At 46.2% G+C, this 27406-nt stretch overlaps 1 protein-coding gene across 1 annotated transcript in view; it reads left to right on the top strand.

The window, feature by feature from the left end:
• The window catches only part of LOC119390732 (chymotrypsin-like elastase family member 2A), a 29304-nt gene extending 3111 nt beyond the window's left edge, over positions 1–26193 (top strand). The window contains exons 2-6 of the mRNA XM_037658421.2: positions 7076–7274; positions 14755–14884; positions 18227–18365; positions 19358–19497; positions 25709–26193. Coding sequence (XP_037514349.1) covers positions 7076–7274; positions 14755–14884; positions 18227–18365; positions 19358–19497; positions 25709–25918 — 818 coding nt within the window. The 3' untranslated portion in view covers positions 25919–26193. The remainder of the gene's footprint in view (positions 1–7075; positions 7275–14754; positions 14885–18226; positions 18366–19357; positions 19498–25708) is intronic.
• Positions 26194–27406: the final 1213 nt, after the last annotated feature.

The raw sequence follows: 27406 nt of genomic DNA, 5'->3' as shown, positions 1-27406 counted from the left end.
GCCTGCTGCACCAACTATGCATGCGTCTGAGAAATTAAGGAGCAACACGTTTGCAAGGTGATAAACACAAATTTATTCACAGATATGAACACACGCCAGCAGTTCCGGAATAATTATGCCATAATGGAATATCTAAACATTTATAGATACCGCAGCCAACATCTAAAACAAACCCACAGCCACCGTATTCCTCAAAAAAAGCAGGACAATCCTAATCGAGAATGGGGTCAGGCGCAAAATCATAGGCGTAAGCAGGATTCCCCTTCAGATGGGAGGCGGGGGGCTAAGGTTCATCGCGGCGCCCCCCGCTCCCTATTAAGTCAACGTGTTTGGAAAACCTTGCGCCCACCTCTTCTTAGGTGACTACGGGGGCCGGCCGCCCCCCTGCCCCACTGTGCACACACCTATGGGAAGTGTTACAATCTCTTCAAGGTTATGCGCGGCACATTCACTATAAATATTGGAAGAACTAGAACGGGCAAAAATAAGAATAAGGATTAACGAAGAATATCTTAGCTGCTTGCGTTTTGCGGACGATATCGCGCTTTTCAGTAACGACGGTGCCGAATCACGAAAAAAATTCTGGAGATGTAAACGATAATATAATAATAATAATAATATCTGGGGTTTAACGTCCCAAAACCAGGCTATGATTATGAGAGACGCCGTAGTGGAGGGCTCCGGAAATTTTGACCACCTGGGGTTCTTTAACGTGCACCTAAATCTAAGTACACGGGCCTCAAACATTTTCGCCTCCATCGAAAATGCAGCCGCCGCGGCCGGGATTCGATCCCGCGACCTTCGGGTGAGCAGTCGAGCGCCATAACAACTAGACCACCGTGGCGGGGCAAGATGTAAACGAAGGCAGCATTACAGTAGGATTAAAGACGGACCCGAAGAAAAGAAAGATAATGTTAGGCAGCTTTCAGAAAAAGCGAGATTAAGAGTGGCAACTACACTAGAAGATTGTGTATATGCGTGAGCTAATTACGAGCAGAGGAGCACCCCCCCCCCCCCCACGTTCATTAAGTTCACCAAGCAACGGTAGGCATTCGCGACACATGACTGGCAATTAAACTAGCGTTATCCTTTAAGCGGAAATTGCAATTTTTTCAGTGATAATTTAAGGGCCAAAAAGTTGGATAAACTGCTGCACGCGACGCGAAAAACATTGCGAGCGGTACCACAAAATCCCATGAACTCTATATCTAAACAAGGTAGACACGCGCGCATTCCTAATCTAAAGGTAGGATTGTAACAGAAAGGAATTGTGCATAAAAACCACTCACGTGTGCCCGTTGGATCGCTAAAAACACGAGCGAATCAAAAATGCAAGCGCACCATATCAGAATACACAAAACACGATGATCAATGGAAAATACGCGATAAGAAGAGAACAAAAATCTGATGACACGTAACAGTAGTGAACACGTGGCCTTATATGAGGTGAGCGAGTTCAATATGGAAGCAGGGGGCCACTGGTTTCTCGCTGCGGTGATCTCTGCCGAAAACAGTGCCGGAATCCTGCCGCGTATCCGTCTCGTGCACGACTTTGACTTTCCACCAGACATGTCCGCACACCGCACTTCTTGAAGAATTCTGCTGGTCGGAGTGAAAAAAACCTGCTCTCGCAGCTACGATTGCCCCTCCGTCGGGACGGCCACCCTACCCTGCCTGGTCAAGCGAGTTTCGCGACAATGACGCTGAACGAGGGGAAGGCAGGGAGGGGGGGGGTAGAGGTTGAAGAAGAAAAAAAATACGAATTCTCCCTTCTTGAAAGCAAGGCTCAGCCTACCACAATGGTGTGCGTTCCCCCCAGCATTTCTATGGGCATGCCGTTTGAGAAAGGCGTTCGTGGAATTTTCAATGCATCGCTTGTTGCCACATGTCGCTACATGAAAACTTTGCGTACGCCACGTTGGAGCCCCATTTTTCATCGTATTTCGCGTGCCATAATAATAATTTTATGCGACTATTTCTGAAAGCACGTGGGAAGCAATCGTTGAGCGAGATTTTTACTTGAAAAAGATATGTATGTCACAAAATGGACGGCAACGAAGCGCAAATGCGAACTAAAAAACACGTGGCAAACACGTGTTTGTCAGTTCGTTAAAGATGGTCAGCGGGCTAGTTGATTTGTAAACATTCAAACTACAAAACGTGTCTTCACTTCGCCCGGTCTTTTTTGCACCATACCTACTTTTCTCAAGTAATGAACCAACTAGCTCAGCAACACGCCTTGCTGAGCTTTTTACTATTTTCATAAAGTAAAATTATGTGACATCACTGAAGCAAATGCGCTTGTTACGCTTCACCCAAACACGCGCGTGAGTAAATATGTGTAAACACAGAGATCGGAAACTGTCCGTGTAGTATATGAGCGCCAGCGCCACACATTGAGCGGCTGAAAGGATATAGCGCTATAAATATGATGACAGGCTCGATTTATGCACAGAATGAGTATTCACATAAAACTTCTTCCGCTAAAAGCATTCGTGCGGGAATGTTTGGGTGAATTTTGATGCTGGATACATTAGGGAAGTCGGCCGACCAGTGGCAAAAACATTTACAAAACAGAAGTACTTCGAATTTGGCCCATGAAGTTAATGGTATGTGTTATAACGTTTCAACATTTTTGATAGCGTTGAACAACTGGTCAACCAAGTGGCCATCTAATTTGAGTCAGTTATTCTTCTAAAGACCACCTTTTTTTTGGTTGAAAAGTGACTGTGCTAGTGGTAGTTGTTAGTCATTGTCATAGCAGAAACTAATAAGAGAATGCAAGCTATTCAGTCGGCGATACTTCGCGCTCCGAGTCGTACGTGCGGCATTAGCACGGTACAATATTTGAACTTTGTTATTTGTGCTAGTACAGCAATCCATGTAGCGGTATTCTGCAGCTTAAGCTACAAATATTCAAGCGCCTAATGCTCTATTGCATTACGATTATATCCTAGGCGGGCGAGCTGCCGGGCGCTTCTTCGGCGGGCTAAAGGTAGAGCGCAACGTCGAGGTTATTCTCGTCACTGACGGCCGGCAACACGGCGTGCAGCGTCGTTGAGGGGCTTCCGTGAACTAGTTTGAACGGAGTCATATGTGCGCCGTTTCTTACACTGCCGTGTTAACTTCAGGTTATGTGCTGAAGATATTATGGCGTCCCATGTCATGTGTTCGACGTACAGTACATTGCCAGCATGTCGGCGAGGGTTTCATTTAGCCGCTCGGTGAGGCCATTCGCCTGCGGGTGATGTCCGTCGGTGACTTGTGTGGCTCTATTTCAAGATGGATTGCGTTAGCTCTGCCGTAAAAGCTGCACCTCTGTCGGTGACGAGGACTTTTGGAGCGCCGCGACGCAGGAGGACGTTCTCAACAGGGCATGTATAACTGCCTGAAGGGAGACAAGTTCCAACATCGTCGATAAGCCATCGGCGCCGCCTATGTCAGCTGAAGCACGGCAGAATGACGGCATGCTCGGCCCAATGTTGCCGGTGAAAACCATCGGCTCGGCCGATGTCGGCGGAAGTATGGCGAAACGGCGGCTAACTCGGTCCAATGTCGCCGGTGAAAGCCATCGGCTGAGCCGATATCGGCGGAAGAACAGCAAACCGCCGGAAACTCGGCCCATTGTTGCCGGTAAAAGAAATCGGCTAAGCCGATATCGGCGGAAAGACGGCGGAACGCCGGAAATCTCGGCCCAATGTTGCCGGTGAAAGCCCAACACCGGATGGAAGGCGGCAAAATCGGCCCAATTTTGCCGGCGAAAGACAACGGCTCCGCCGATATCGGCGCCAGGCTGGCAATGCTGGCCCGAGGTGGGGCCGCGCACAGCCGCCGTAAAACCAATATCGGCCCGACGTTGTGTGCTGCCTGGGAGAAAAGCGACTTGATGTATACAAGGGGTGCTCAAGTGGAAAGGTACGAAACCTCGTAACAACCTGACCCTTAAGATGGATGCCTATGCCGCTATGGGAGAACGTAGCGAGACATCTAGGGAGTCGATTGGAGTATCCGCAGTGCATTGGAGCATGCGGGGACGTCTGCATGCGCAGGAAAGGGTAGAGGCTCTTATAAAGAGCGCCGTTCAATTGACGCGGCAGTGCGTGTGAGGACATGCTGGCGTTCACGTTGCAAAATTTGATGATTGAGCAGTAGCGGGGCCTTACCCGATTTCCGACAGCGCAATTTGTTAAACGGGACACCAATCATTGTCTGCAATTTCCATGCGTCTGATCACCTGAAAGAACGCCTGAAAGAGAAGCGCTTCAACTAGGGCTGCGAACTCAAAGACGCTGTGAAGGGCTGGGTCTCGTCACGGCCACAGGAATACTGGGAGCAAGGAATACTTCAGCTCGTTCATCAATGGGATCGTTGTTATCAGGAACATGATGTACACTGTTAATAAAGTAATCATTTATACCCACATGTTGTTTCGTACCTCTTCATTTGAACATCCCTCGCAGAAGCGATGTTATCTCGCGAATTGATGAAAAAATTGTTCGCGCTGGCTTTGGGCAAAATCATTTATCGCGTCTTGCAGCATCTTCATGAGCCTATAGCAATATTTAAGATTATATAAACGGTTGAATATATAAACAAACGGATGAATATATAAACAAACATTCTGTGAAACTGGCAAGGCATATAGCTGGTTTATAACTCTATCTCTGTGGCTAAAACTGCGCGACAATAGAGGAGCCGTTATTTTTCGAGGATGCGGCAATCTTGCTCAAAAATAGGAACACCGTAGTTATTATTTATCGTCAAAATATTCCTATGAAAAGACAAGAAGTATGCGCATGCTAAAGTACCCGGAATGGTAACTAACAATTTTTTGTAGTCATTCCTTAAACATCTCGAATCCCCAACCTAGTTATAGTGGCGCTTTCACTCACCTGGCGAGATATCGCCTCTGCATAGCGTAGCGCTCGCCTTGAAAACTCACCGAGCCGCTAGTAACTGTCCTCCAATGTCATCCCGAAAGTCATCGAGAATTAAAGCAACCCAGTCATTGGTAAAAGTTACAAGGACAACAGACTTGCACGAGTGGCTGTAGACTCATAATGATGCCATATGCAGCACAAAACTGCCGCTCTGTTCTGTGACGTTGTGTGTGTGTGTGTGTGTGTGTGTGCGCCCCTCTCTATCTCTCATTCTCCGCATGCCTTTCCGCTCTGCATGGTAGGATACCGCTTATGTCAAACTGGTTAACATTCCCGCCTTTCCTCTCTCTCCTGTTTGCCTCCTTTTTTTCAGTAAGCTGGCGTAGTATATCAGAGCAGCGATTGCACTTCCAATTACCATAGAGGCTTAACCTGTATGTTAAAATCCATGAGAATCCGCATCCTGAATGCTTGGTATTACAACCACAACCACAATATGTATGAAAACATGTCCAAGACTATTAGATTACACTACATGCCAGATATCAAGTGGCTGTTTTGTAACTCCATCAAACTCAGAAAATGGCAACCTCGTGAAAAAGATTTTTAAACAGCAGTTTCCCGAGTTATATCATTCTTCGATTGCAAAGTGGTACAAGAGGTACCTCATAAATAGAAGTTCACTTTGAAAGGCTAATCAAACAAAAGGCTCCGGGAAAGGCTCCAGGGCCGCACTAAAAAGAGAGCTTTCGCTACTTAACCAACGTAGGAAGCTTATACGTACTCCTCCGGCAACGTAAGGCCTGCTTTTGTTAGTAAAATAGTCTCGTTGAACGAATATGAGTGATAACAGGCCCGTAGACAGAGGGGAAGGTTTAGACTTCCAACACCCCGGAAATTGTGATGGAGGGGAGTGTTTTACCGAAAATAAGTAATTAAAATATGTGTTTTTCAAAGCATTCAGCAAGTGCCTAACCCCCGAAAAAGATTCCTGGCTACGGGCCTGGGTGATAAATGTGAAATTGAGTCACATTGACTCTATGCAAATGTTCGTCCGTCTGCTGTTTTGTCCACAGTGGTAGTTATTCCCAAGATTACAGAGAGAAATATGTCGTAAGGAAATAAGTGCTACTGATAGGCACCAACCTATTCTACGTAAATCTACTATGAAAATTTGGTAAAGAAAGCTTCTCGTTGGGCAAGTTGGTGCCTGTTCATGGTACAACTAAGTTGAATTAAAAAAGCGCTGGTATAAGCTTGTACTTACAAGTACTCTAAGCAAATGCAAGAAGTAGTCATTCAGTGCAAGTAAATAATTCAGCATGTTGTGAGAAACAGTAGAGGCCTCATCACAGGAAAGGACACCAAAGCTCGTCATAAATATACAAGAGCGCGGAGAAGTCTCCAAAGTGACTACGATGTCTATTGATCAGCTTGAGTTCACGTGATGCTTTTCGATCAATGGTGGCCAAAGTAATAGTGAGATAGAAACTAGAAGCGTGTATTTAACGTAAAGAATGTGTGAAAGTTGAAAACCACCATATGTCCCAAAAAACACGACATTTTGCCACCTGAGAATGTTGAAAAGTACAACATATCAAACTTGTATTAGGCCGGTTTCAAAATAAGGTGTCCGCTATGAGATGTGCAAAAAAAACTCTCTTGTTATCAAATTAGGGGATGCACTAGAAACAAAGCGGTCACGTTCGTCGTGGATAGTTATGACCGACGCAACATGCAACGCAGTTAAATACGAAATATATTCGGAAATTTTGTCATCCCGTAGGACAAAATTAGGGCTCAATCTTTTCTACCGTACATATAGTGATGACGCTGGAATAACAGTCATACATTTTTGAGGGGCCGAATGATATTTCTCATCAAGCTGAACATGTGCTTAAAATTTGAGAAAAAGCAACTTGAACGAGCCCGTTCACCCATTCCCATTTTTTTATGGTAATAAGTATCTTTTGTGAAATGCGCATATGTCAGTGGGCGAATCAGAATGTGTTTACTGTAAATTGGTAACATCTCCAGGTTGCAGCAACACCCTCAAACAATGCGGGAACTTGCTCTAAATAAATGCGTAAACAACTCTCCGCACCTGACATAAGCTACAGGTGGAATGAAACGATCCTCCATCAATAGAAGGCGCGCCTTTGACAAAAATCTCCACTTTTGGCACTCTGTTTCAGCTAGCGAGTGCGGCAAGTCCGTCGCCGTCTCTGAGCCCCCAAGAGTCACAATAAATGCTGTTCCCGAAGATGCGGACCACGGCGCCTGGCCCTGGATGGCAGCACTGCACTTGAATGCACCGTCGCCCACGCAAAGCCACTTCTGTGACGGCGTCCTTATTGGGAAAAGTCACGTCCTGACAGCCGCGCACTGCATTGAGTAAGAGGGTCCATGAATGAGCATTCTTTGAGCGAAAGGTTTTGTTTTCATTGTCGTGGTATATAATCAGAACCGTTGAAACTTCTAACGGTCAAAGAAGGTCAAAGAAGGCCCTTGGTCAAAGAAGGTTCGGGAATGAGCATTCTTAGAGTCATAGGTATCCTTATCATTATCATGATCAGGTACAGTAACAGCTCGTTAATCAGACTTCCGTTAATTCGGAAAATCAGATAATTCGGACGTGTTGTGGGGTCCCGGCCAGCATATATATTGTTTAACCCTTTATGGAACATTATGCTATGAACTAGACACGCCACCTATTGAGGCTGGCATTGTCGTTTCTATGAGCTTCTTATCGTATGTACGAAACTTCAGCTCTCTATTGTTAATGGTTTTCGAGAAAAAAATACGACATATATGTCCCACTGACCACTGATAGACAGTCGTTTCAGAAAAAAGGAAGCACTTTTATTTTTTTTATGCGAACTTGCTGCTACCTTACAAACCACAAAGTACAGAGCCTACAAACACCTACTCTCTACCACAAAAAAATTGGTTGATCCCTCCGTCACAGGAAACGGTATAACACGAAAGTAAAACATGTCTTTACAGAAGTAGTTGAATGTTTACGATACAATAATATAGGAGAGCTTGCACAATGTCTATTAACGCTTCGCAGCTCTAGCACCGTTTAACAGGAATGCACCCACGTCGACGCCTCGTGGCACGTCTGCATCCCAACGACTAACGCACTTCTGCTATTGGAAACTCGCCGAATGTCTCGATGATGTACAAGAACTTTTACATAAACACTCACCAAAAGTGCTGTGTGTACAAGAAACACACCTAAAATCAAAACACCAACTTTCTACGCAGTTACATTATCTTCCGAAAGGACCGGGAGGATGCCATGGCCTCGTCCATTGGTGGTGTAGCCGTTGTAGTTATACAAGGAATAGCATGCAGACACTTACCGCTGCAAACGTCCCTTGAGGCAGTGGCTGTTCGAGCGGTTCTTTTGAACAAACTCGTCACCATTTGCTATCTTCATATACCTCCGCATTACCAACTGAATAAACACGAATTCCAGTTCTTAATAGATCAACTACCAGAACCTGATCTGTTACTTGGGGACTTAAATGCACATAGCAGTCTTTGGGGCGATTCTCGGTGCGATGTGCGAGGTCGTCTAATTGAACAATTCCTTTTCACTTCCAGCGCGTCCCTCTTGAATTAGAAAGACTCAACATATTACAGCCTCGCTAACAATAGCTACTCGTCCATAGATTTCAGCATTAGATCCCCATCGCTTCTTACCTTATTCAATAGGAAAGCCATTATTAATCCTTGCGGAAGTGACCACTTTCAAATAGTTCTGAGTGCAGCAATAACTAATGAATGTCCTCCACAGCTTCCCAAATGAAACATTGACAAAGCCGATTGGGAAGAGTTTCGTAAAGTGCACTCGCTTAAGTTGGACTGATATGTGTGGTTTAAGCATATATGCAGCCGTAGAGCACTTCGCAGCATTTCTCACGGATGCTGCAACTAAGTGCATCCCACAAACAACTGGACTGCCCGGCAAATCACGTGTCCCGTGGTGGAACACTGAATGTCGAAATGGATGCAAAAAACAAAGCAAAGCGTGGACGTTGCTTAGGGACTCTTCGATAGCCGAGAACCTTGACAGTTTTAAGAACGTAGTCTCAAGGCAGCAGAACGCGCCGATAGGCAAGAAGGGAAAGTTGGCAGAAGTTTTTATCGGGTATTAATTCATGTACACAGGATGCCAAAGCCTGGAACATGGTTAGCAGGGCAGCAGGCCGACAAACACATTCGCTTCATCTAGTAAACACACAAGGCGACAGCTTGGAAGACCAAGCGAAATTCCTAGGCGCACACTTCGAGCAGGTGTCGAGCTCGTTGCACTATAGTGAAGCGTTCCAACGATTACAAGAATCGAAAAACAAACTAGAGCGCAAGTCCACAAAATACGAGGAAGCATACAATGGACTTTTCCGCTTAGCTGAGCTACAGGCAACGCTGAATTGCTGCAATAAATCCGTCCGAGGTTTCCACCGTGTTGTACATGAAATGTTGAAACACCTGCCATCTGAAAACCAAGAAACCCTCCTTTCCTTGCACAATGCGGTTTGGTTTTCTGGCCTGGAAGAAAGCCATTATTATTCCGATTCTAAAACAGGGCAAGGACCCATCCTCCGTTGCGAGCTACAGGCCCATTGCACTAACAAGCTGCCTTTGTAAACTTTTTGAAAAGATGATAAATCGCCGACTTATAGATTTCCTCCAAGCGAACAAATCACTTGACCCATGCCAGTGTGGTGTTCGAGAGGGTAGATCTACATCTAACCACCTTATCCGTATTGAGGCACAATTTCGCGATGCTTTTGTCCACAAGCAATTCTTTCTTTCGGTGTTCTTCGATACGTAAAAGGCCTACGACACCACATGGCGCTTTGGAATATTAAGAGACCTGTCCCACTTAGGTGCACGCGGGGGCATGCTAAATATGACAGAGAGTTGCTAGTCCAATATAACATTCCGTGTTCTTTGCTATCTGATCGTGTGCATTTTTGACGTCATTTTTGACAGTTGATACGTAACCGAAGTTTGGTGAACCCCGGCATGAAACGCTTTCGTGTTAAAAACTCAACTAAATATCAATTGCAGGTCCCCTTGCTAACGACACTCGGGGAGCAGATGCGGGTACTGGGCATGCCTGCAACAGTCTAATTTTTGTGCATAGAGGAAACTCAACTGCTTCCTCCACGGGAAGAGACTTCCCTGCGTTAAGCAGAATGAAAACTGAATATTGTAGTCAGCTGCACACATTGTTAGACTGGCTACGATTTCGAAAATATATCACTAAAACGCTGTCAACTTTGCATTGCACAAATTTTTGCGGAGACTGTATGGGTAGGAACGAATAAAACCTCTATAATAGCACATTTAGGAAATCGTGAATACGAAATAAACTTTTCAAGCACATCGCTCATGCTTATTCGGGTGGATACGGCACGTGCACAGTGCAAAAAAGGATAGGGCACGTGCACAGTGCAAGAAATACTTTAGGGAAACGAACGCCAGGAAATCCCCCTGCTCGACTAGGTTCTGCTTCGCCCGAGAGATGGCGCTACCAACTCGACCCGGTTAGAGTCACTGTATATGCTACCTTTAGGTAGCAGAGTTGCGCATAGGTCCGGCTAGCAACCACAGCTATACGGTGAAGTAGCACTCCATTTCTGCAGGCGACATGCCTACCATGACGCCGATTAACCTGTCTGGCGTGTCGAAGACCGGCGATAAACATTGGCTGTCGATGGTTAGTGTTAATTCAGTTCGCTGCAGCGGCGGCGTCGAGAAATAAAAAAATTGGCCCAAGCGGCAACTTCTCCGCAATGCATGGTTGCTAGCGGCGTTGGAAGGCAGATGCGTAACTCTGCTACCTAAAGGTAGCATATACAGTAACTCTAGACCCGGTAGGCTGCCTTGTCGACAGCAAGATGGAGAGGAGGTGTGTCCAGAGGAGGTGTGTGGAGATGGTTTGCGCATGCGCAGTAAGGGTGGTCACGCCTCACACGACCACCGCCACCACCACCGGTTTGAACTCCGTCATAAAATGCTTCGCATCTAAAAGTTCGTGCACTGCACGACTAACGTGGACTGTGAAGGCTACATCGTGATGAACTGCTCCATCGTGACGACCAAGCTGCTGGCCGTTTCACCTGCGAAAGAACTATCGTCACGTGCGCGTGCTGGTGGTGGCGGTACGTAATAAGGGAGGGGTGCAGAGCACGTGTCGGGCTAATTAACCGCGGGAGTGTGGCGCCGTGCTCGCATAGAAAACGAAGTCGCAGGATGACAAAAATTGCGGCTTTTGCACTGTTCTTTTGCAAAATAAGTACATCGTATACGTGCTCATCAATAAAATTAAAGCGTATTGATGTCACAGACACTCGTTTATTGTTTCTTAAAATGACAGGGAGCTGAGCTAACTGGTACGCATTCACGCTAAAAGGCTGGGCGCGCAAACAGGGACACAAGATAGAAGTTGGCATTTGATGAGTCTCAATTTCTCTCTATGTCTCTTGTGACCGTGTTTGCACGCCCAGTCGTTTAGCATTCCTTTCTTGATACTTTTGATAATTCGGAATTCGGTTAATTCAGTCATTTTTCCCGGTTCCCAGAAATCCCAATTAACGACCTTTTACTCTAATAACAGGTATTGAAAATGCTGTCAATGTATTTCCCTCGTCAATATCTTTGTCCTTCATAAAAGAAGGTTCATGACTGAACATTATTTGATCCATAGCTTTTGCTATCATTATCATGATTATATGGTCGCAAGCACCGAAACTGGTATCAATATCTTTGCCTTCATCGCATTTCAGCCACCGGCGTCGACAGCGCATATACAATGGTAACGTTTAATGGCAGTGCAAATAAATAAAAAAAAGCAAGTTCAATGCCAGAATCAGTACTTTCTACGCACAGAAATTACTACACCAGGGAATCTAAAATATCAGTTTGTTTACTGAAAAGGATCGTTCGCCAGCCGATTAATCGGGAACTATAGCCTGTTCACGCAGGTGACATGTTCGAACTTCGTTGTATACGCCAACGCACTGAACTAAAACAATGGCCTTCGGAAGCTGAATGCACTTTCCTGAATAAACTGCGCTAAGCTCCAACTAATGTTAGAAAAATCGCTTGTTGGCACCATTTGTACGTACGTACGTACAGGGATAGTCAAAAGTTCTCAGGCCACGCTGCCATAGAATTACATGGGATAGCGGCCTGCGAACTTTTGAGCACCCCTGTATATCTCGGGCATGTAATGCTCTCCTTTGCGCTTGTCTTGCACATAGTGTGGCAACGAAGAATCTAGGCGTTGATAAAAAACGTCCTATCTACTTGTCTTCTATTACACGTCGCACTACTGTTCCCGTCAATGCTGAGAACACATTTTTTTTGCGGTCTTCCAGTCCTAAGCGGTGGACGATAAGATCATATCAAAAAAAAGACTGAATCGGCACATTATGCCGGTGATAGGCAATTACGTAAGCAGCTGTCTATATTAAAGATTATGCGCACACAATCACAGATTACTGACTTGACAATGACGCATTTCCAAATGTGTTTAGGCACTTGTACCTCCCAGAAAGTTTGAATCTAAGGTGCGAATCACGCGTTGATGGGAAGAACGTAGTGAACATTTTCGCTGGCGTAATATAAAAAAAATTACACCACTTCTCACTGAAGGGAACCATGAGGGGATGCGAAGGAGCATTGGGGGCGCACACCAAGTTTCCGTTACGTTCACTCCGCGTTTCCGTTAGTGTGTGAGGTTTCTATTTAGTGTTTGTGTTGTCATTACGTTGTGTTTGTGCGTTGCTCTCTGTTAGCGCCGAGTGGACGAGTGGCGCCGACGTTAACGTTACAACTCATCTGAACGGGAGCGAAGCGAGAATGACGGAAACCGACCGAGCGCACGCGTTTACATACACCTGAAATGGGGGAGGAAGAGAGAGTAGGTTACAGGCTGTATTTGGCTGCGGCGTGGCTGCATCACGTGGAAGGAGAGGTTGCGCCGCGGCTGCAGCGCCGGGGAGGAGAGGAGAGAAGGCGACCGAACACCTGCGTAAAGGGGGAGAGTGGGAGAGAAAGTAGGCGCATGCGCAGTGGAGCGCGGACGCCACCAACGACGACGATCACAGCCCCGAGCAAAAGCTGATTCGCATCTAAATATTATGCAGTAGCACTTAACGCGAAAGCGGTAGGAAGCGCGGAACAGTGATTCGCCTGTCCTTCAGCGACAAACTCAACGAGCGCGTGTTGAGGGGCTAGTTGGGAAGACATTTTTAGGCGAACTTGAACTGCGCTTGGGACGAGACACCAGAGTAGAAGTAGCAGGACGAACGGAGCTTCTGAGCTTCGCTGAAGCATCAGCGTTCCTTCAGCGACGCTCGCGCCCACGGGCAAGCACGCCCTGCCGTTCCAACTGCGCAGCCTGCTAGGCCTCCATGGCGGCAAAGAAAACGTTCATTTGTGTTTCAGTGGTGCCCTCTGCCCACCTCATTTTCCTCCTCCTCTCTCTCACATCACTCCTCCTCACCCCCGTTTCACTTTTCCGTGTTATTCCTATTCTATACTATACCATCATTAAACGCAGTGCAAAAAACACGGACACAGAAAAGGAGCAAACTACACAGCGCTAAGTATCAACTCAGATTTATTGAAAAACAGGCACGTGATCCGAAAACATGTTTCTTGCGCTGCGCCTAATGATGTTATCGTACCAACTCCCCTAGCAGGACATCCATCTGAAGTATATTGTCACGTGCTATAAAACGGTCCTCCTCTAGAAAATACCGCACAGGCGGCGAGACGCACACAAAACTGGCAAGATTCATGTGAAGCTGAGTAGGAGGGAAAGGAGGAAGGGAGAGGGCACCACGGCATCACAAATGAAGGTTTCATTTTCTGCCATGGGTGCCGAAAAGGCTGCACCTTTGGAACGCCAGCGCTTGCTTCTCCTTGAAGGCCAGCGTCACCGAAGGGCAGACGAATCACTGATCAGCACTTCCTGCAGCTATTGCATTGAGTGCAACTGCATAAATATTTGCTTTGTTCCTTCATTGCTATGGCTGTCAGTCCTTTTGGTTAAACCTGGTCCTTGCTTGGTGAGGAACTTTTAGCAGACGTTAAAACGGCACCGCTCTAGGCATTTTCAGTATCCTGCAGTCGTTTGGTTTTAATTACTAAATGAAAATTAACTTATTTATGTCGTTTGGACTGTTACAATGAGGGAGCATATGGCAGAATGTTGTTGTACGGAGAGTTCACTCGCGAAGGCTGACTGTGCGAGGTACAGCATGCGCAGTGTGGTAGGAGAGAGGGAAAGCACTTGACTTCTACATCTGCCTCACCGCTTGGGATTTGAGAAACAGTTGACACGTGACTGTCGCTCTCACTCGTCTACAATACACTCGCCGCCGCATCACAATCGTGGCTCTTCCTGAGCATTCTAGTACGATTTCAGAATTCACATGACTCTCCTGTGAACACGTGAAAACAATCAAAAAGTATTAATCAATGAAATCAATTAAACGAAAAGCCGGCATTTGTGACTATTATTCGTTTCGCGGGACACTTTTCATCGATTAGTCAATAAGCGATATTACTATGCCTGCAAGAAAAGCTCTTCACTATTACTTACAATGCACTCAAATCTGCAAAAGAACAGGTACCTGCGCGAGCTGGTGAGATGATGCAGTGAAAGAGTGCCAAAGAGGTGTTCGTTTTTGGGTACGCCTTTCGACGATATGTTAACATTATTGTAACTAAGTTAAACTGTTAAACTGCTCGTCACTAGAAGAGCTATTTCTAAGTCTTAAGAACCCAAATGAACCGAAGTATTCATGCCGTGTTAAGACGTGTTTGGCAACCTTTTTTGCAGTGCCAAGCTTTCCAGCGAAGTTCGAGTACATCTCGGTTCCCTTTTCACCAACTTGAGGCTGCCAGGAGAGCAAGTCATCGAGGCAGAGGAGATATGCGTCCACAAGCGGTTCCGCAGTGGACAGGAAATGGTGCTCGCTGAAAGAGTTTCTGTGACACTATCAGATAAGTGTGCATGAACGAGAAGCCTCTGTTCAGACACGATATGATTACGTGACGCCGTAGTGGAGGGATCCGGAAATTTCGACCACCTGGGGTTCTTTAACCTGCACCTAAACCTGAGTACACAAGCCTCAAACATTTCCGCCTCCATCGAAAATGCAGCCGCCGTGGCCGGGACTTGATCCCGCGACCTTCGGGTCAGCAGTCGAGTGCCATAACCACTAGACCACCGTGGCGGGGCGCAAGAACGAAGAGACATAACAGGCACGCAGCGATTTATTGTCTAATTTTATGCTCACAACAAAATAAATTTTTTACGTGGGAGTTATTTCCTCTGCGAAAAAAGTACAGAAACGATAAAGACGCAAGCTTTATTTGGATAAGAGCGACAAAAATAACTGCAGGAAGGCAAAGGAGGTGTTCGCGTATTAATGTGGGAGGTTGGCATATAGTTGCCAATTAAATCTAACTGGAACATTAAATGTTGTGCAATATGTTTACATAAATAAGCGCGGTTCAGTCAATGGCTAAATGATTCCTTTAGGACAATCACAGTTCAGAGAAACGACATAATCTCTGTTTCATTTATTTTATTTCTTTTGGAGGGGGGGGGGGGGCTTGATACAATGAGGGATCTAGCAAAAAAAAAAAAAGAAGCAAGTGATTCACATGCTAGATATGCAAAGCACATTGACATGAAGTCCATCCGCATAAGGCACAAGCAGGCGGTGAAGGCATATATTGGTCCTTTCGCAGGTGACCTTCTAAATCAATGATTTCAAACTCACATCAGCTAGCGGGCCGCAGTCACGACGTTTATTCCCACAAGGGCCGGGACAGTGAATACAGTGGGAGCGGGAACGGGGGGAGAGAGAGAAAGAGAGCGAGTGTGAACAATCTGTCACCTAACGTTGCTATGTGAAAGAACGCTTTTCCCATATCTCATATACTGGTCAATACAGAAGGGGATTGGACGTCTGGTTTCGAAAAACATCGATACTGATTTTCATAATGACAAAAATCTGGACACCGATTCTGAAATATAGTTTTAGTTCCACGGTGGTGCTGCAACTCATAGTGACTGCATGGGGTACCTCAGAAAAAAAAACAAATCCTTGAGACCAGTCCCTTCTCTATTGCTTGCCCGAACACATCACTATTCATTGCAACAGGTGAGCAAAAAATAATGAGGGTACTATTTAGCAAAGTAACAAAACTTTATCCCGTGTGAAGCTGCGGGCCGCTAGCGAATGGTCCGCGGGCCGCGTATTTGTTACCCCTGTTCAAAATATTACGCATGTCGCAAATTGGAAACATATTTAGCCTGAAATGACACTTCCGTTACGATCAGTTACACTTAGAAAGGCCACTATTTCTATTGAAAAGCTACTTAACATTTATACTTAAAAATGCTACTATATAGTTCACTATAACAGATATTTCGCTATATCAGTGTTCGTTATAATGAGGTTGACTGTAATATACATAACAAATATTATGCCTGTAGGGCAAGTCTATGTCGCAAAAAAAAGACTGTATAGTAACTGGAAAGATTGTTTTGTCCCAAGCCATCCGAGAGAAGCTTTATGTATTCAGGTCACGCTAATATATTTTGTTCAATTTGTGCTCCCGGTTGAAACCAGCAGTTTCTTCTAAAACTGGCTCCCCCTTGTGAGTACCGTGATCAGTATTCTGTCAATAATTTCGTTATTTTTTTCAAATATTTAAAAAGCTCTGCTAAATATGAAAATAATTACATCGCGGAGCTCTCGCGCCTTGTGTTGCAGAGCTCTCAGTGATACTTGACAAGAATGAAAGCATCTGTTCCCTAATGTTTCTACGAATATTTTAAGTAATATTTGTTTAAAAAGAGGTACTTTGACATCAAAATAGCGTTTCTTTCGTATACATACATGCCATCAGCTATGAAGGCGACAGAATAACGAATGTTTATGAGGTCACAACTCACTCTTCTTAACTCCTAATGCCTGCCTATTTATCTTTACTGGAACAGTCAAGCGAATTCTCCAATAGTTGATAATAGCTCCTCGATAACGAAAATGCGAGTGCTCGGGGATCTATGATGCGGCGAATTCCCGCTGTCATTACGCACGAAACCCAATCCTGCGAAAAGAAGTGTACCCGTGGCAGGTACCCCTCGTGGTGACGTTGCTGCTTGCGTCACAACGCTATGCTGATCCCTCCTGTCGCTGATTGAGCGACGTGACGCTGACGGAGCGACGTGACGCTGGGCACTGATTGCCCGTCGTTCGGTGACGTAAGAAGCAACTTCACCATGAGTGATGAGACTGCGCTCGTCCCCCATGATTCGGTTTTGCGCTACGGATAACCGAACACTTTTGAGATCCAAAAGCTCGTAAGGCTTTTGCAAGAAACTTGTTTTAATTTGCCTGTAAGAATGAGCGCCTATACGTAGTAGCTTATCCTTTAAATCACTGATTTAGATTAATAGCGTCTAATTACCTCATAACAGCATCATCATATGGCTGCTACCACTGGCGGCCTATCTCTAAAGGAAGCAGCCGTTTAATTGTAAATTACTTTCAATATTTCTAAACATACCCCGAATGACGCAAAAAGATACCATAGGCACCTACATTCATGCAGACGCTTGCGTTCATGATCCGGATAGGTCCGAACTGAAAGCTGATTGAAGCACGCTAATGTAAATGCTTAGTTCGCGACGATCTTTTGTTTATACAAACAATGCTGATAGCTCTGCATACGATGCAGATGTGTCTGAAGCGACATATGTGTCTGCACTTTGGTTCGTAAGCTTCTTCCAGTCGAAAAAATCACGTTACTGCAGTAGAAACAAGTTTATTAGCTCTTGTGGAGCGCACATGGCAACTTTGTTAAACAAACTCATGTTGGCTTACTGACACCTAAATAAGTGAGTAGCTAAACTTAGCTAATGAGCTAACCATTCAGACTTCAAAGTATACCACCAGTTTCTACAGCTGACTGAGATCAATAAGATGGTAGTCACAATAGCCTAAGATGCACGAAATTTGGAACGCTTAGGTCTGCTTTCCTATAACACCATGTATAAAGAAACGCATACTTCATACCATAGTTTTTGGAAGTAGTAAAACAAAATCACGAGAGATGATACCTCTCCTAATTGTACTTTCTCTGGGAACGTGTGTACCTATTCGCAATATCTTATCAGAAAAGATGTCCAGCACCCAAGGCCTTCAAATAATTCCAGTTTGAAAAAAAAATATATATCTGTGACATTCTGGGTTACTTACACACGACACAATTTTCTGTCTCACTGATCGTTGCAGTATGACATTGCTGTGATCAAGCTAAAAGAACCTGCTATCTTGAGTCGCACAGTCCAGACCATATGCTTGCCTGAAACATTCGCGGAGTTGCCAGACAACACGCATCTGTATGCGGCCGGATGGGGAAGCGGCAAGGAATGTGAGTTTTATATAAATTTCCTAATGTTTCAAGAACTGTGACACATCCTTGCATACTAGTATAGTGCCTATGATACATAATGGCATATTAGCAAAACAACTGCGTTTCATGTGTGACTGCATTTTTTTTCACTTGGAGTTTCTTGTGCAAGACTTTAGAGCCGAAATTGTACCTGATGTCGAAATTGTACCCTATGTTATCGATTTTAGACATGTAGCCCGCTTTATACGTGGGCTGAGTCCCTGTTATTGAGGGCATTACCTTGATGCATTCTAATATTTAATTAATTAGGTGCGCGTAACGTTTCTCATATTGCTAAGCATTATTTATGCCTGCAATGGACGACGGTGTAACGGTCCGAAAATGACCTAAGAAAAATGATGGAATAAGTGAAAAAAAAATCATAGTACAACTTGGTGTATTTCAATTATATTCATTTGCGCCGCTTTCGTGTAATTTGCTTCGATTGACTATTGCTGCATTCGTTATCCAGAGATACGCATCACACGGGCACCGCAGGAATGTTTTAACATGCCCTGGAAACAATGGTTCAGGTCTGAAACAATCCACTTCCTTAGTTAATGTCCACCATCTCACATACATATAAAAATTTTCATGACAACACAGGGTGCCATGACAACACAGGGTAGTGCCAGCACAGATCCGTTAAGCAATAGTGCAATTATATTCCATGTAGCACTGCCTACGAATGGTCATGTTCATAATCATATATTGTGGTTTTCGCACGTTAAGCGCCAACAATTAATTAAGTTTTCAAGAGTCGTGTTGGTGGTTTGCATCTGGCTGTTTGGCTCGCATGAATTTTTAATGTACCATGGGAACACCTAGAGCTCTCTACGTGCAATGAAATTTTCTGCGTAATGCAAGCTTTGTGTACATCACTCCGCTTATTTCTACTATTAAGGATGGAAGTGAAATTGTTATGCCCAGCAACCAAGAACAGCAAAATCTTACTGCAAGCATCAATGCAGGCGAAAACTGTTCCCTGGCGAAAACGCTACAGCAGATGACCACAACTTCAATTGAAAACAGCCGCTGCTTGGATTACTTCAACAAGACGGCAGACCCGTCCATATTGTGCGCCCACGTGAAGGAGGTCCCGTCTATTTTCGTAAGTCCTCTCCCTATTCATATTATCAGCGGAGATTTTATGCGTTTCGTTACGCGGTTACGCGTTCGTATAAACTATCGTCATCACGAATGGTCTTTATACCTTTCTAGCTCGTGCAACGCAATAACTCGGCGAGCGCGCGTTTTCGTCGCCCTCTTCTGCATCTTCCACTTCGCTCCCCGAACACATGCGTCCGGCACGCGCTATCCCGCTGCGCCTATTTGTCCGGCGTGGGATGCAATAACTCGGATGGGCGAGAGAACGCGCACCGAGAGAAAGACAGAGACAAAGATAGAGAGAAAGAGATAGATTGAAAGAGAATGCGAAAGGTTTTTGGCGAAAAAAAAAAGACGGTTGTTTCATCCGTCATAGGACCCGGAAATGATGATGATGATGAAATAAACATTTTATTTGCCAAAACAGTGTCCCCGAGCTCGTAAGCTTGGGGTCACCCTAGTTGGGAGGGTCCCTTAGTCCAGGAATCCTCTGGCCGCGATCGCCTCCCGGGCCCTGTCGACGAGTCCTCGTTGGTCGTGTAGGTCCCGTGCGGAGATCTTGGCCTCCCACATCTCGGCAAGGAGGTTGTTGCGTGCGGTCGTTGCGAGCTTCCTATCGGCATCTTGGTGGCGCCACGGGCACTCGAGTATGAGGTGTGCCAGTGTGTCGCGAACGTCGCATATCGGGCAGTGGTATGCATGAAGCGGCGGGTAGATAACACGAAAGTAAAGCGTGCCCTTAGAAGTAACTGAATGTTTACTGTATATTGATATAAGAGAGTTTGCACAATGTATATTGATATCCGGCAGCTATAGCACTGTTTAACGTGGATGCACCCACTATATGATTGGTCGTGCTTCTCCATCCCGACGACTAACGTCCGCGTTAAATTATTAAACAAACCCTTGTTGTAGCTGTAGTAGTTAATGGTGAAAGCGTAATCAGAGAACGAAGTGTGATAGAGAGAAGAGCGTCGCATATTGGACGCAGAACTTGGTCGCCATCCCGCGACATGTTAAAATGTGATTGAACACCACGTCCAGACTAGAGGGAAACACACAGCGCGTCGTGACGCCCTGGTTGCCCGGCCGCGATTTTTCACGGGGCGAGCGCATGGGCGGGGAACGCGGTGTTACAGCCAGGTGAGGCAGGCGCGCATCGCAGAGCTATTTTTAGGGGCGAAGCTCCTTTGGATGTGGGTCTGACCTTCCTTTGTAGTGTGTAGTAGCAGGTAGCCACCTCTAGTTCTTGGAGTGTTCACTAGATGGCGCTGTCGTAGCCACCTCTAGTTCTCAGAAAGATCCCTAGATGGCGCGGAGGCGCTCGCTGAGTTGGCCGAGTTGGCAGCTGGTGGATATATGCGGAAGGGAAGGGGAAGCTCTTGGACTAGGATTTAGTGTAACAAAATGTGGATTGATGGTATTCAATGATCCTTGTGATCAGGTGGTGTCAATACAGGGCCTCGGAGTATGGATAAATGTACCTCGGAGTATGGATAAATGAGGGTGACAGGTACATGGAGGTACAGGAAAAAGCCTCGGCAGCAAAAGGAAAGAGGAATGCTGCAATAATGTAGCACAGAGCGTTGTGGGGATAGAATAGGTAAGAGTTGCTTCGAGGTCTGTGGAAAGGTGTAATGGTTCCGGGGCTTACTTTTGGGAACTCAGTGGTCTGCGTGAGGGCAGAGGTGCAATCGGGAATGGATATAAATCAAAGGACTGTGGGACGCCTCGCGTTGGGAGTTCACGGGAAGACGACAAATGAGGCTGTAAAGGGCGATATGGGATGGGCAGGTTTTGAGGCGAGGGATGCTCAGAGCAAAATAAGGTTCGAAGAAAGGCTAACGGCCTAGATATAGTCCAGCGCGCTCAGCGCACAACGTCGCGCGGGACGAGGTCAGCTACGCGACGCCGGCTACGCCAGCCAGCTCCGTGATTTTGCACTCTACAGTCGCGCGCGCGTGCCGCTGGAAGCCAGCGCCATCTGCTTAAAAATTCGCTCACTTTGACAGCTTCGGCAATCAGCTGATTCAGTGGCGCATGCGCAGTTTCCACTTGACTCCGCGGCCCTGCCGGCCCGCTGTTTTTGGTTTTTGCGCGCGCTTTTTGGTTGACACACGTCGTGTTTTTTCTCGCTATGTGCACTGTTTGACTTTGCATCGGAAACGACTTTCCTCACATGCATTGCATTCAACGCTCTGGGAGGCTGAAAATAGCTACATTGGTTGCATCAGAAACGGAAGCGGATCACGTATGTACGTACATACGAGAGCGAATTCTGCAGGCTTCCAAGGCGTTCGTTTTCCCCTCCGTGTCGCAGCAGTCCATGCTGTTGCTGGTCTACGCACACATGTGATTTATAATCCCTTCGAGTAGGCGCGCAATCGTGTCATCGTCGATCAATGTGGAGTAAAACTCGGCCGCACTTTCCGAACGCGGGCCACACGCCGCCATTTTGCCGACCATCGCTGCCGCGCGCAGTGCATTGTGGTCTAACGCCAGCCGCGTGGAGCGTGTGAAATAAGAACAGCTCTATTTCCGCGCTGGCCACGAAAAGCGCGCCGAATGTCGCCGGGCGCGCCAGCTACGCCGTAACGCCAGACTATAAGTTCTCCGGTTTTGGCCGGCGTAGCTTAACCGCGTCGCGCGTGGTCGCGCGTGCACGCTACGCTGGACTATATCTAGGCCTTAAGGAATATGAAGGAGAGTAGATGGGCAGAGAAGATGTTCCGTTATTTGTATAGGAAGAGCGTGGACACTCAGTTGAGAAAAAGAACTAGGAGGCTCACTAGTAAATATACGGGTGGTAGTGTAAGCAATATGTCAACAAAGAGCGTTAAGCGAAAAGTCAGAGAGGCAGAGAGGATATACTGGACGGCAGCTATGGAAAAAAACCGGTTTGACTAACTACCCAAAGGGCAAAAATGAAATAAGGAGGGAGGAATTTTACGATAATTCAAGGGGAAGCGCTTTACTGTTTGAAGCGAGATCGGATCACTTTAGAACGGCTAGTTATAAAGCGAGATTCAGTAAAGAAGAAGAACAATGCACGTGCTGCGGGGAAGATAAGCAAACGGCGGAGCATGTTCTGCTTGAATGTGGAGATATCCACCCAGGTTTACGTTTGGGCACGAGCCTACATGACGCCTTGGGTTTTAGAGACAATGGAAAGCTGAACACACCCGCGATTGAAATAAGTAAGAGACGGTTAGAGTATTGGTGGCCGAAAATTAGAGAGAAAAGACAAAAATAGATATTTAAAAAAAATAAGGACATTCTGCCGTCAAAGGCAGAGAACGAAGCTGAAAACTTAAGTTTTTTTTTCTGGAGTTAGATAGTTTTACTGAAGTAAAGACACTAGGCCAACACTAAGAAAAAGCAGAGTAAAGGGTTTCTATTTTGTCGAGCCTGCTCGCGCTGCACCGACCGCTCGCGCTGTACAGCCGTGCACTGCCACCTCGTATATATAGGCACTGGATTTGGACCTCCAAGGTAGCGCCTGTGTGAGATTTCTCCTGTGCGTGATTAAACAATAAAAATTCACCGCGTGCATGTAAAGTTAAAGTGAGCTGCAAGTCGCCATGCCTCTCATCGACCCTTTAGTATAAACGCGCCCGATCTCACGTCGTTGATGATGTACTGGTCAGAATTCAGGGTAGATTCACATATGGTGCGTGTCATTGGTGGAAGGCAATCGTTCAGTTTAGTGCGGCGACGTACGTAGGGGAGACCATTGTAATGAAGGGACCACGTAAACCAACAGTACAATAAAAGTTTGATGTTTATTGTATGCACGGTGTTTTTCACCTGTTTACTTGATCATATACTGGGCGAATTACTCGGAGTATTCACGGTTTACCGATAATTTCCTCCGGAGCATCGCCCCACTCATCATCATACACCCCGTGGATATGCTGTGGATCTTTTTTTTGGTTTCGATTAGCGTGATGCTATGAGCGAGGCCGACGCTCTTTACCACGCTTGGGCTAAGATCGCCACCTCGCGGTGTGTTAAGGCATCAATGAAATTGAACTTCTATTGAAAACGCACCGAATGGGGTGGACGTGTAACGCGATGCAGGTGCTAATCGCGGAGGCAACAGTAATGACGAATTACTTTGCTTTACCGCGCCCAGAGGGCAACACCACCCCGCCGACCGGGAGAGTGGTAGATATAAAAGGCGCGTTTGTAAAGCCTGTAGAGTTTGTGACCGTGGCGCAGTGGATAGCGTGCCCGGCAAATGTTGTTGCGGACCGAGCGGTCGTGTGTTCGATGCCCGTTGACGGAACATAATTTTCTTTGCGATCTGATCGTGTAAATTTTTTCGACACCATTTCCGTGACGGAAATACGTCACTGAAGTCTTGGTGGACCCCGGCATAAAACACTTTCGTGTTAAAAAATTCCTGATGAAACGGGATTCGACACCGCGGACCCACGATCCGAAGGCGAGTATCGCAAGCACTCGGCTATCCAGGCACGCTAGCCGAGCAAAATATAGCCTTGTTTACTATAGTACCGCAAGGGGGTGGGAAAGGGAAGTGTGGTGAGGAGGAGGAGAGATGTGACGATGAGAATGAAAGAAAGGAGGATAGGAGACAGTAAAGCATAGCATACAAAGAGCGAAGTATGGAGAAATAAAGGAAAAAAGAGAAACAGAAAAAAAGACCGGAAGGGAGAGAATGAAAGGAAGAGATAGAAAGACACAAACAGGAAGAGAAAGAAATAGACAGAAAGAGGAAGCAGAAATGGAGAGAGAGAGAGAGACAAAGCAAGATAGAAAGAGTGAGAAAGAGAAAGATATATAGCGAGAGAGAAAGAAAGAAAGAACAAGGAAGGCTACCCAGTTTCGCACTTCCTTCAGGCGTGGAACCGCTAGGGCGCAGTTGCCTTAAGTTTTTACAGCGAAAGCTGTTATGAGATCATTTCACCGGCCGTTTTTGGCGCCGTAGTTGTCCGCCGCCGCCGCCGCCGGTGTCCGTAATCAGTATCGCTCGAAATAAGAAAAAAAAACTAAATAAGAAAAAAATTCCAGGATGGAACGACGTTCGAACCTGGGCCCTCTGCGTGGGAGCCCAGTATTCAACCTCTGAGCCATGCCGGTGCTTGAAACTGCTTTGCTAAAAGGTCCTATACAGGCTTCATGTCGGGAAGGAACCACATTAGCATATGCAATATAGCGTGGTAGAAGAGTAAAATAAGCACCAAGCGTCGCACAACGCGAATTCTGTAACCAGGCGTCACACAATGCGAATAGCGCAACGAGTAGGTTGTTGAATGCTTCCAACCCATTACAAAGGACCCTGCCATAATTCTTCATCGTCATCAGGCACAGCATCAACAAAGTGCGCATAATGCCTTACCTGGGTTTAGCAGGTACCAACGCTCTCCGTAGAATGACGAAAAATGGCAGAGTGCCTGCTGCCCTACTTCTCAAAAATTACAATTGTTTATAATGTAGTGGGTTCCTCGCAAGTGCACTTGGATTGGTTGCCAAGGAAGCCCATAAGCGCATGATCCACTTCCTCTGGGTCTCAGTGAAATTACAATGATTTATAGCGTAGTGGGTTCCTCGCAAGGGCACTTGTATTGGTTGCCAAGGAAGGCCATAAGCGCATGATCCATTTCCTCGGGGTCTCAGTAAAGTTCTTCGCTCCCCCCCCCCCCGTCTCTTTCCCACGACAACGTATGTTATACAGCATGACGGGAGAGGGAAATAGCGACCGGGCGTCACCCAATGCAAATTACATAACTGGTGGGCCGTTTAAAGCTTCCAACCCATTACAAAGGGTTGAGCCATAATTCTTCATGGTCATCAGTCATCGCTTCAACAAAGTGCACATAATGCCTTACAGACGTGTAGCTGGTGCCTCGCTTCCCCGCAGAATGAAGAATAATGGCTTAGTAGGTGCTTCCCAACTTCACAAAAATTGTGATTTACGGCGTAGTCGGTACCTTGCTAGTGTACTTGTATTAGTAGCCCCAAGAGAGCTTACAACGGGCTCTAGAAACGCCGTTCATCCAGCTTTCGCTGTGACTGTGCTGCGGTTTCAGCGCAGGCCTGGCGTTTTTTCCTGTTTACTTCATCTGTCAAATTAACTACCAGCTTGCTGGAGAACCTTCGTTCCGGTCCTCACGTAGCGAGGGCCAGAAGACAAAACATGCGGTGCTTGCGTTGTTTGAATGCTGGTATTGTGTTCATTTTCACGTATGCAGGGCGACACGGGTAGCCCAATTTTGGGCTTCTGCGCACCGACTCACTGGGTTGTGTACGGCGTCGTCTCCGACGGACCACGACGGAACGGTTTCGAGCATTTGCCGCTCATAGGCACCAAGGTCTCGCACTACACTCAGACCTTCATTTACCCTTATATGGACGCCGTCACCACCTCACAGGTCCAAAGGATATGCGCCTCCCGACGATGAAGAGCGCGCCCACTTGCCTAAGCGAAGTACCCAATACCACTATCCCTCGGTAACAGTGTAAGAAGCGAACTGTATGTGTCTGCTAACGCATCAGTGTGGCCATACAGTGGTTGAAGCAATTATTTCAATAAAACACGCACATGACGTAGATGAAAGCTTCAAAATGCTGTAATCATATCTACCCTGTTTCTGATATTATGCCCCTGGAATGTTCACTCAACTAGCAGATGGCTTGTGTATAAGTCGAATGTACTGCACTCTCTGTAATAAAAATATCATCATCACAAACTTTCCTCCACTGATTACTAGGAAATTTTTGTACTTGTCAGAAACTTTCAATGACTGCCACCTTCAACCTCCGCGAATTCAGACAAAGTTCATGCTGCCTAACATGTATAGTTCCACAGGTCATCGGTGTACGCGCAGACATTGATTGACTACTTCATCATTAATGGTAGGCGAGTAACGTTGCTTCAGTATATGCGTGTGCTGTCGGCCGCAAAAGTTTGCGGGATGTGCAGTGCGTGGCGGAGCGAAGGAAAACTGCATTGCTGCGTCACCTACCGTGATGGGGCGGGTGTTGAGGCTATCGGCCGCAGCCTCTGCGATTAGATCCGGCAACGGCACGTTGTCTAAACGCGCCGTCGCTAATCGCCGAGGCCGATAGCCTCAACACCCGCCGCATCACGGTAGGTGACGCAGCAATGCAGTTTACCGTCGCTCCGCCACGCGCTGCAGATCCCGCAAACTTTTGCGGCCGACAGTACATCTTTTGAGGTTAAATTTAGAAAATACCGCTTTTTAGCTTATGAGAAATGTGGCAGCAGCACGAAAAAATGTTGGGTGGTGTTATTCCATCTGTGGCAGAAGAAATTTTTTAAATTACGAATATCTCATTATTATTGATAACCTATCGAGTGCGCGCACAATGTTTAGAAATTAGGTGCCCATTTACGTCATAAAAAATTCGCAGCAACTCAGTTAGTTAGATAGTGTCCGTAACTAGAACACTGCAAGCTAGTATATTTTGCCTTACGGGGGCTTGGTGCACCGTTCGCAATGGCTGGGAATATTGGCAGCTACAATGTTGACGTAGTACTCATCTGTAGAAGAAGGCAAATCTGTCCTGCACCTATTGACAACCGGGCGCACTCGCAAAAACCTCACTGATTACTGTTTGTATGAATTGATATGTTCCGGAGCAATAACACAACCGTTACTTGTAAATGATTACCAATGCCATCATGGTTTCCCATATGTCAATAGACTTCGCAAATAAGTGCTACTTTCGGCGATGATGTCGCTTTGCGGGAGGCGGAATAGAGCATGTCCTATGGCCGAGGCGAATGCTTGCACACCTTTCCTCAACCAGCCAATCACCGCGCACCCAAAGCGACATGGTGGTGACATCACCTAGCATATTCCCAGAACATGTCGTGATATTCCAAGAACAGTGATATTCCCTGAACATGTCGCTAGTTGTGTGTA

The sequence above is a fragment of the Rhipicephalus sanguineus genome, chromosome 4 (assembly GCF_013339695.2).
Source record: "Rhipicephalus sanguineus isolate Rsan-2018 chromosome 4, BIME_Rsan_1.4, whole genome shotgun sequence".
Lineage (NCBI taxonomy): Eukaryota > Metazoa > Arthropoda > Arachnida > Ixodida > Ixodidae > Rhipicephalus > Rhipicephalus sanguineus.
Note: the sequence above shows the minus strand (reverse complement) of the source record. Positions and strands in the feature narration are given on the sequence as shown.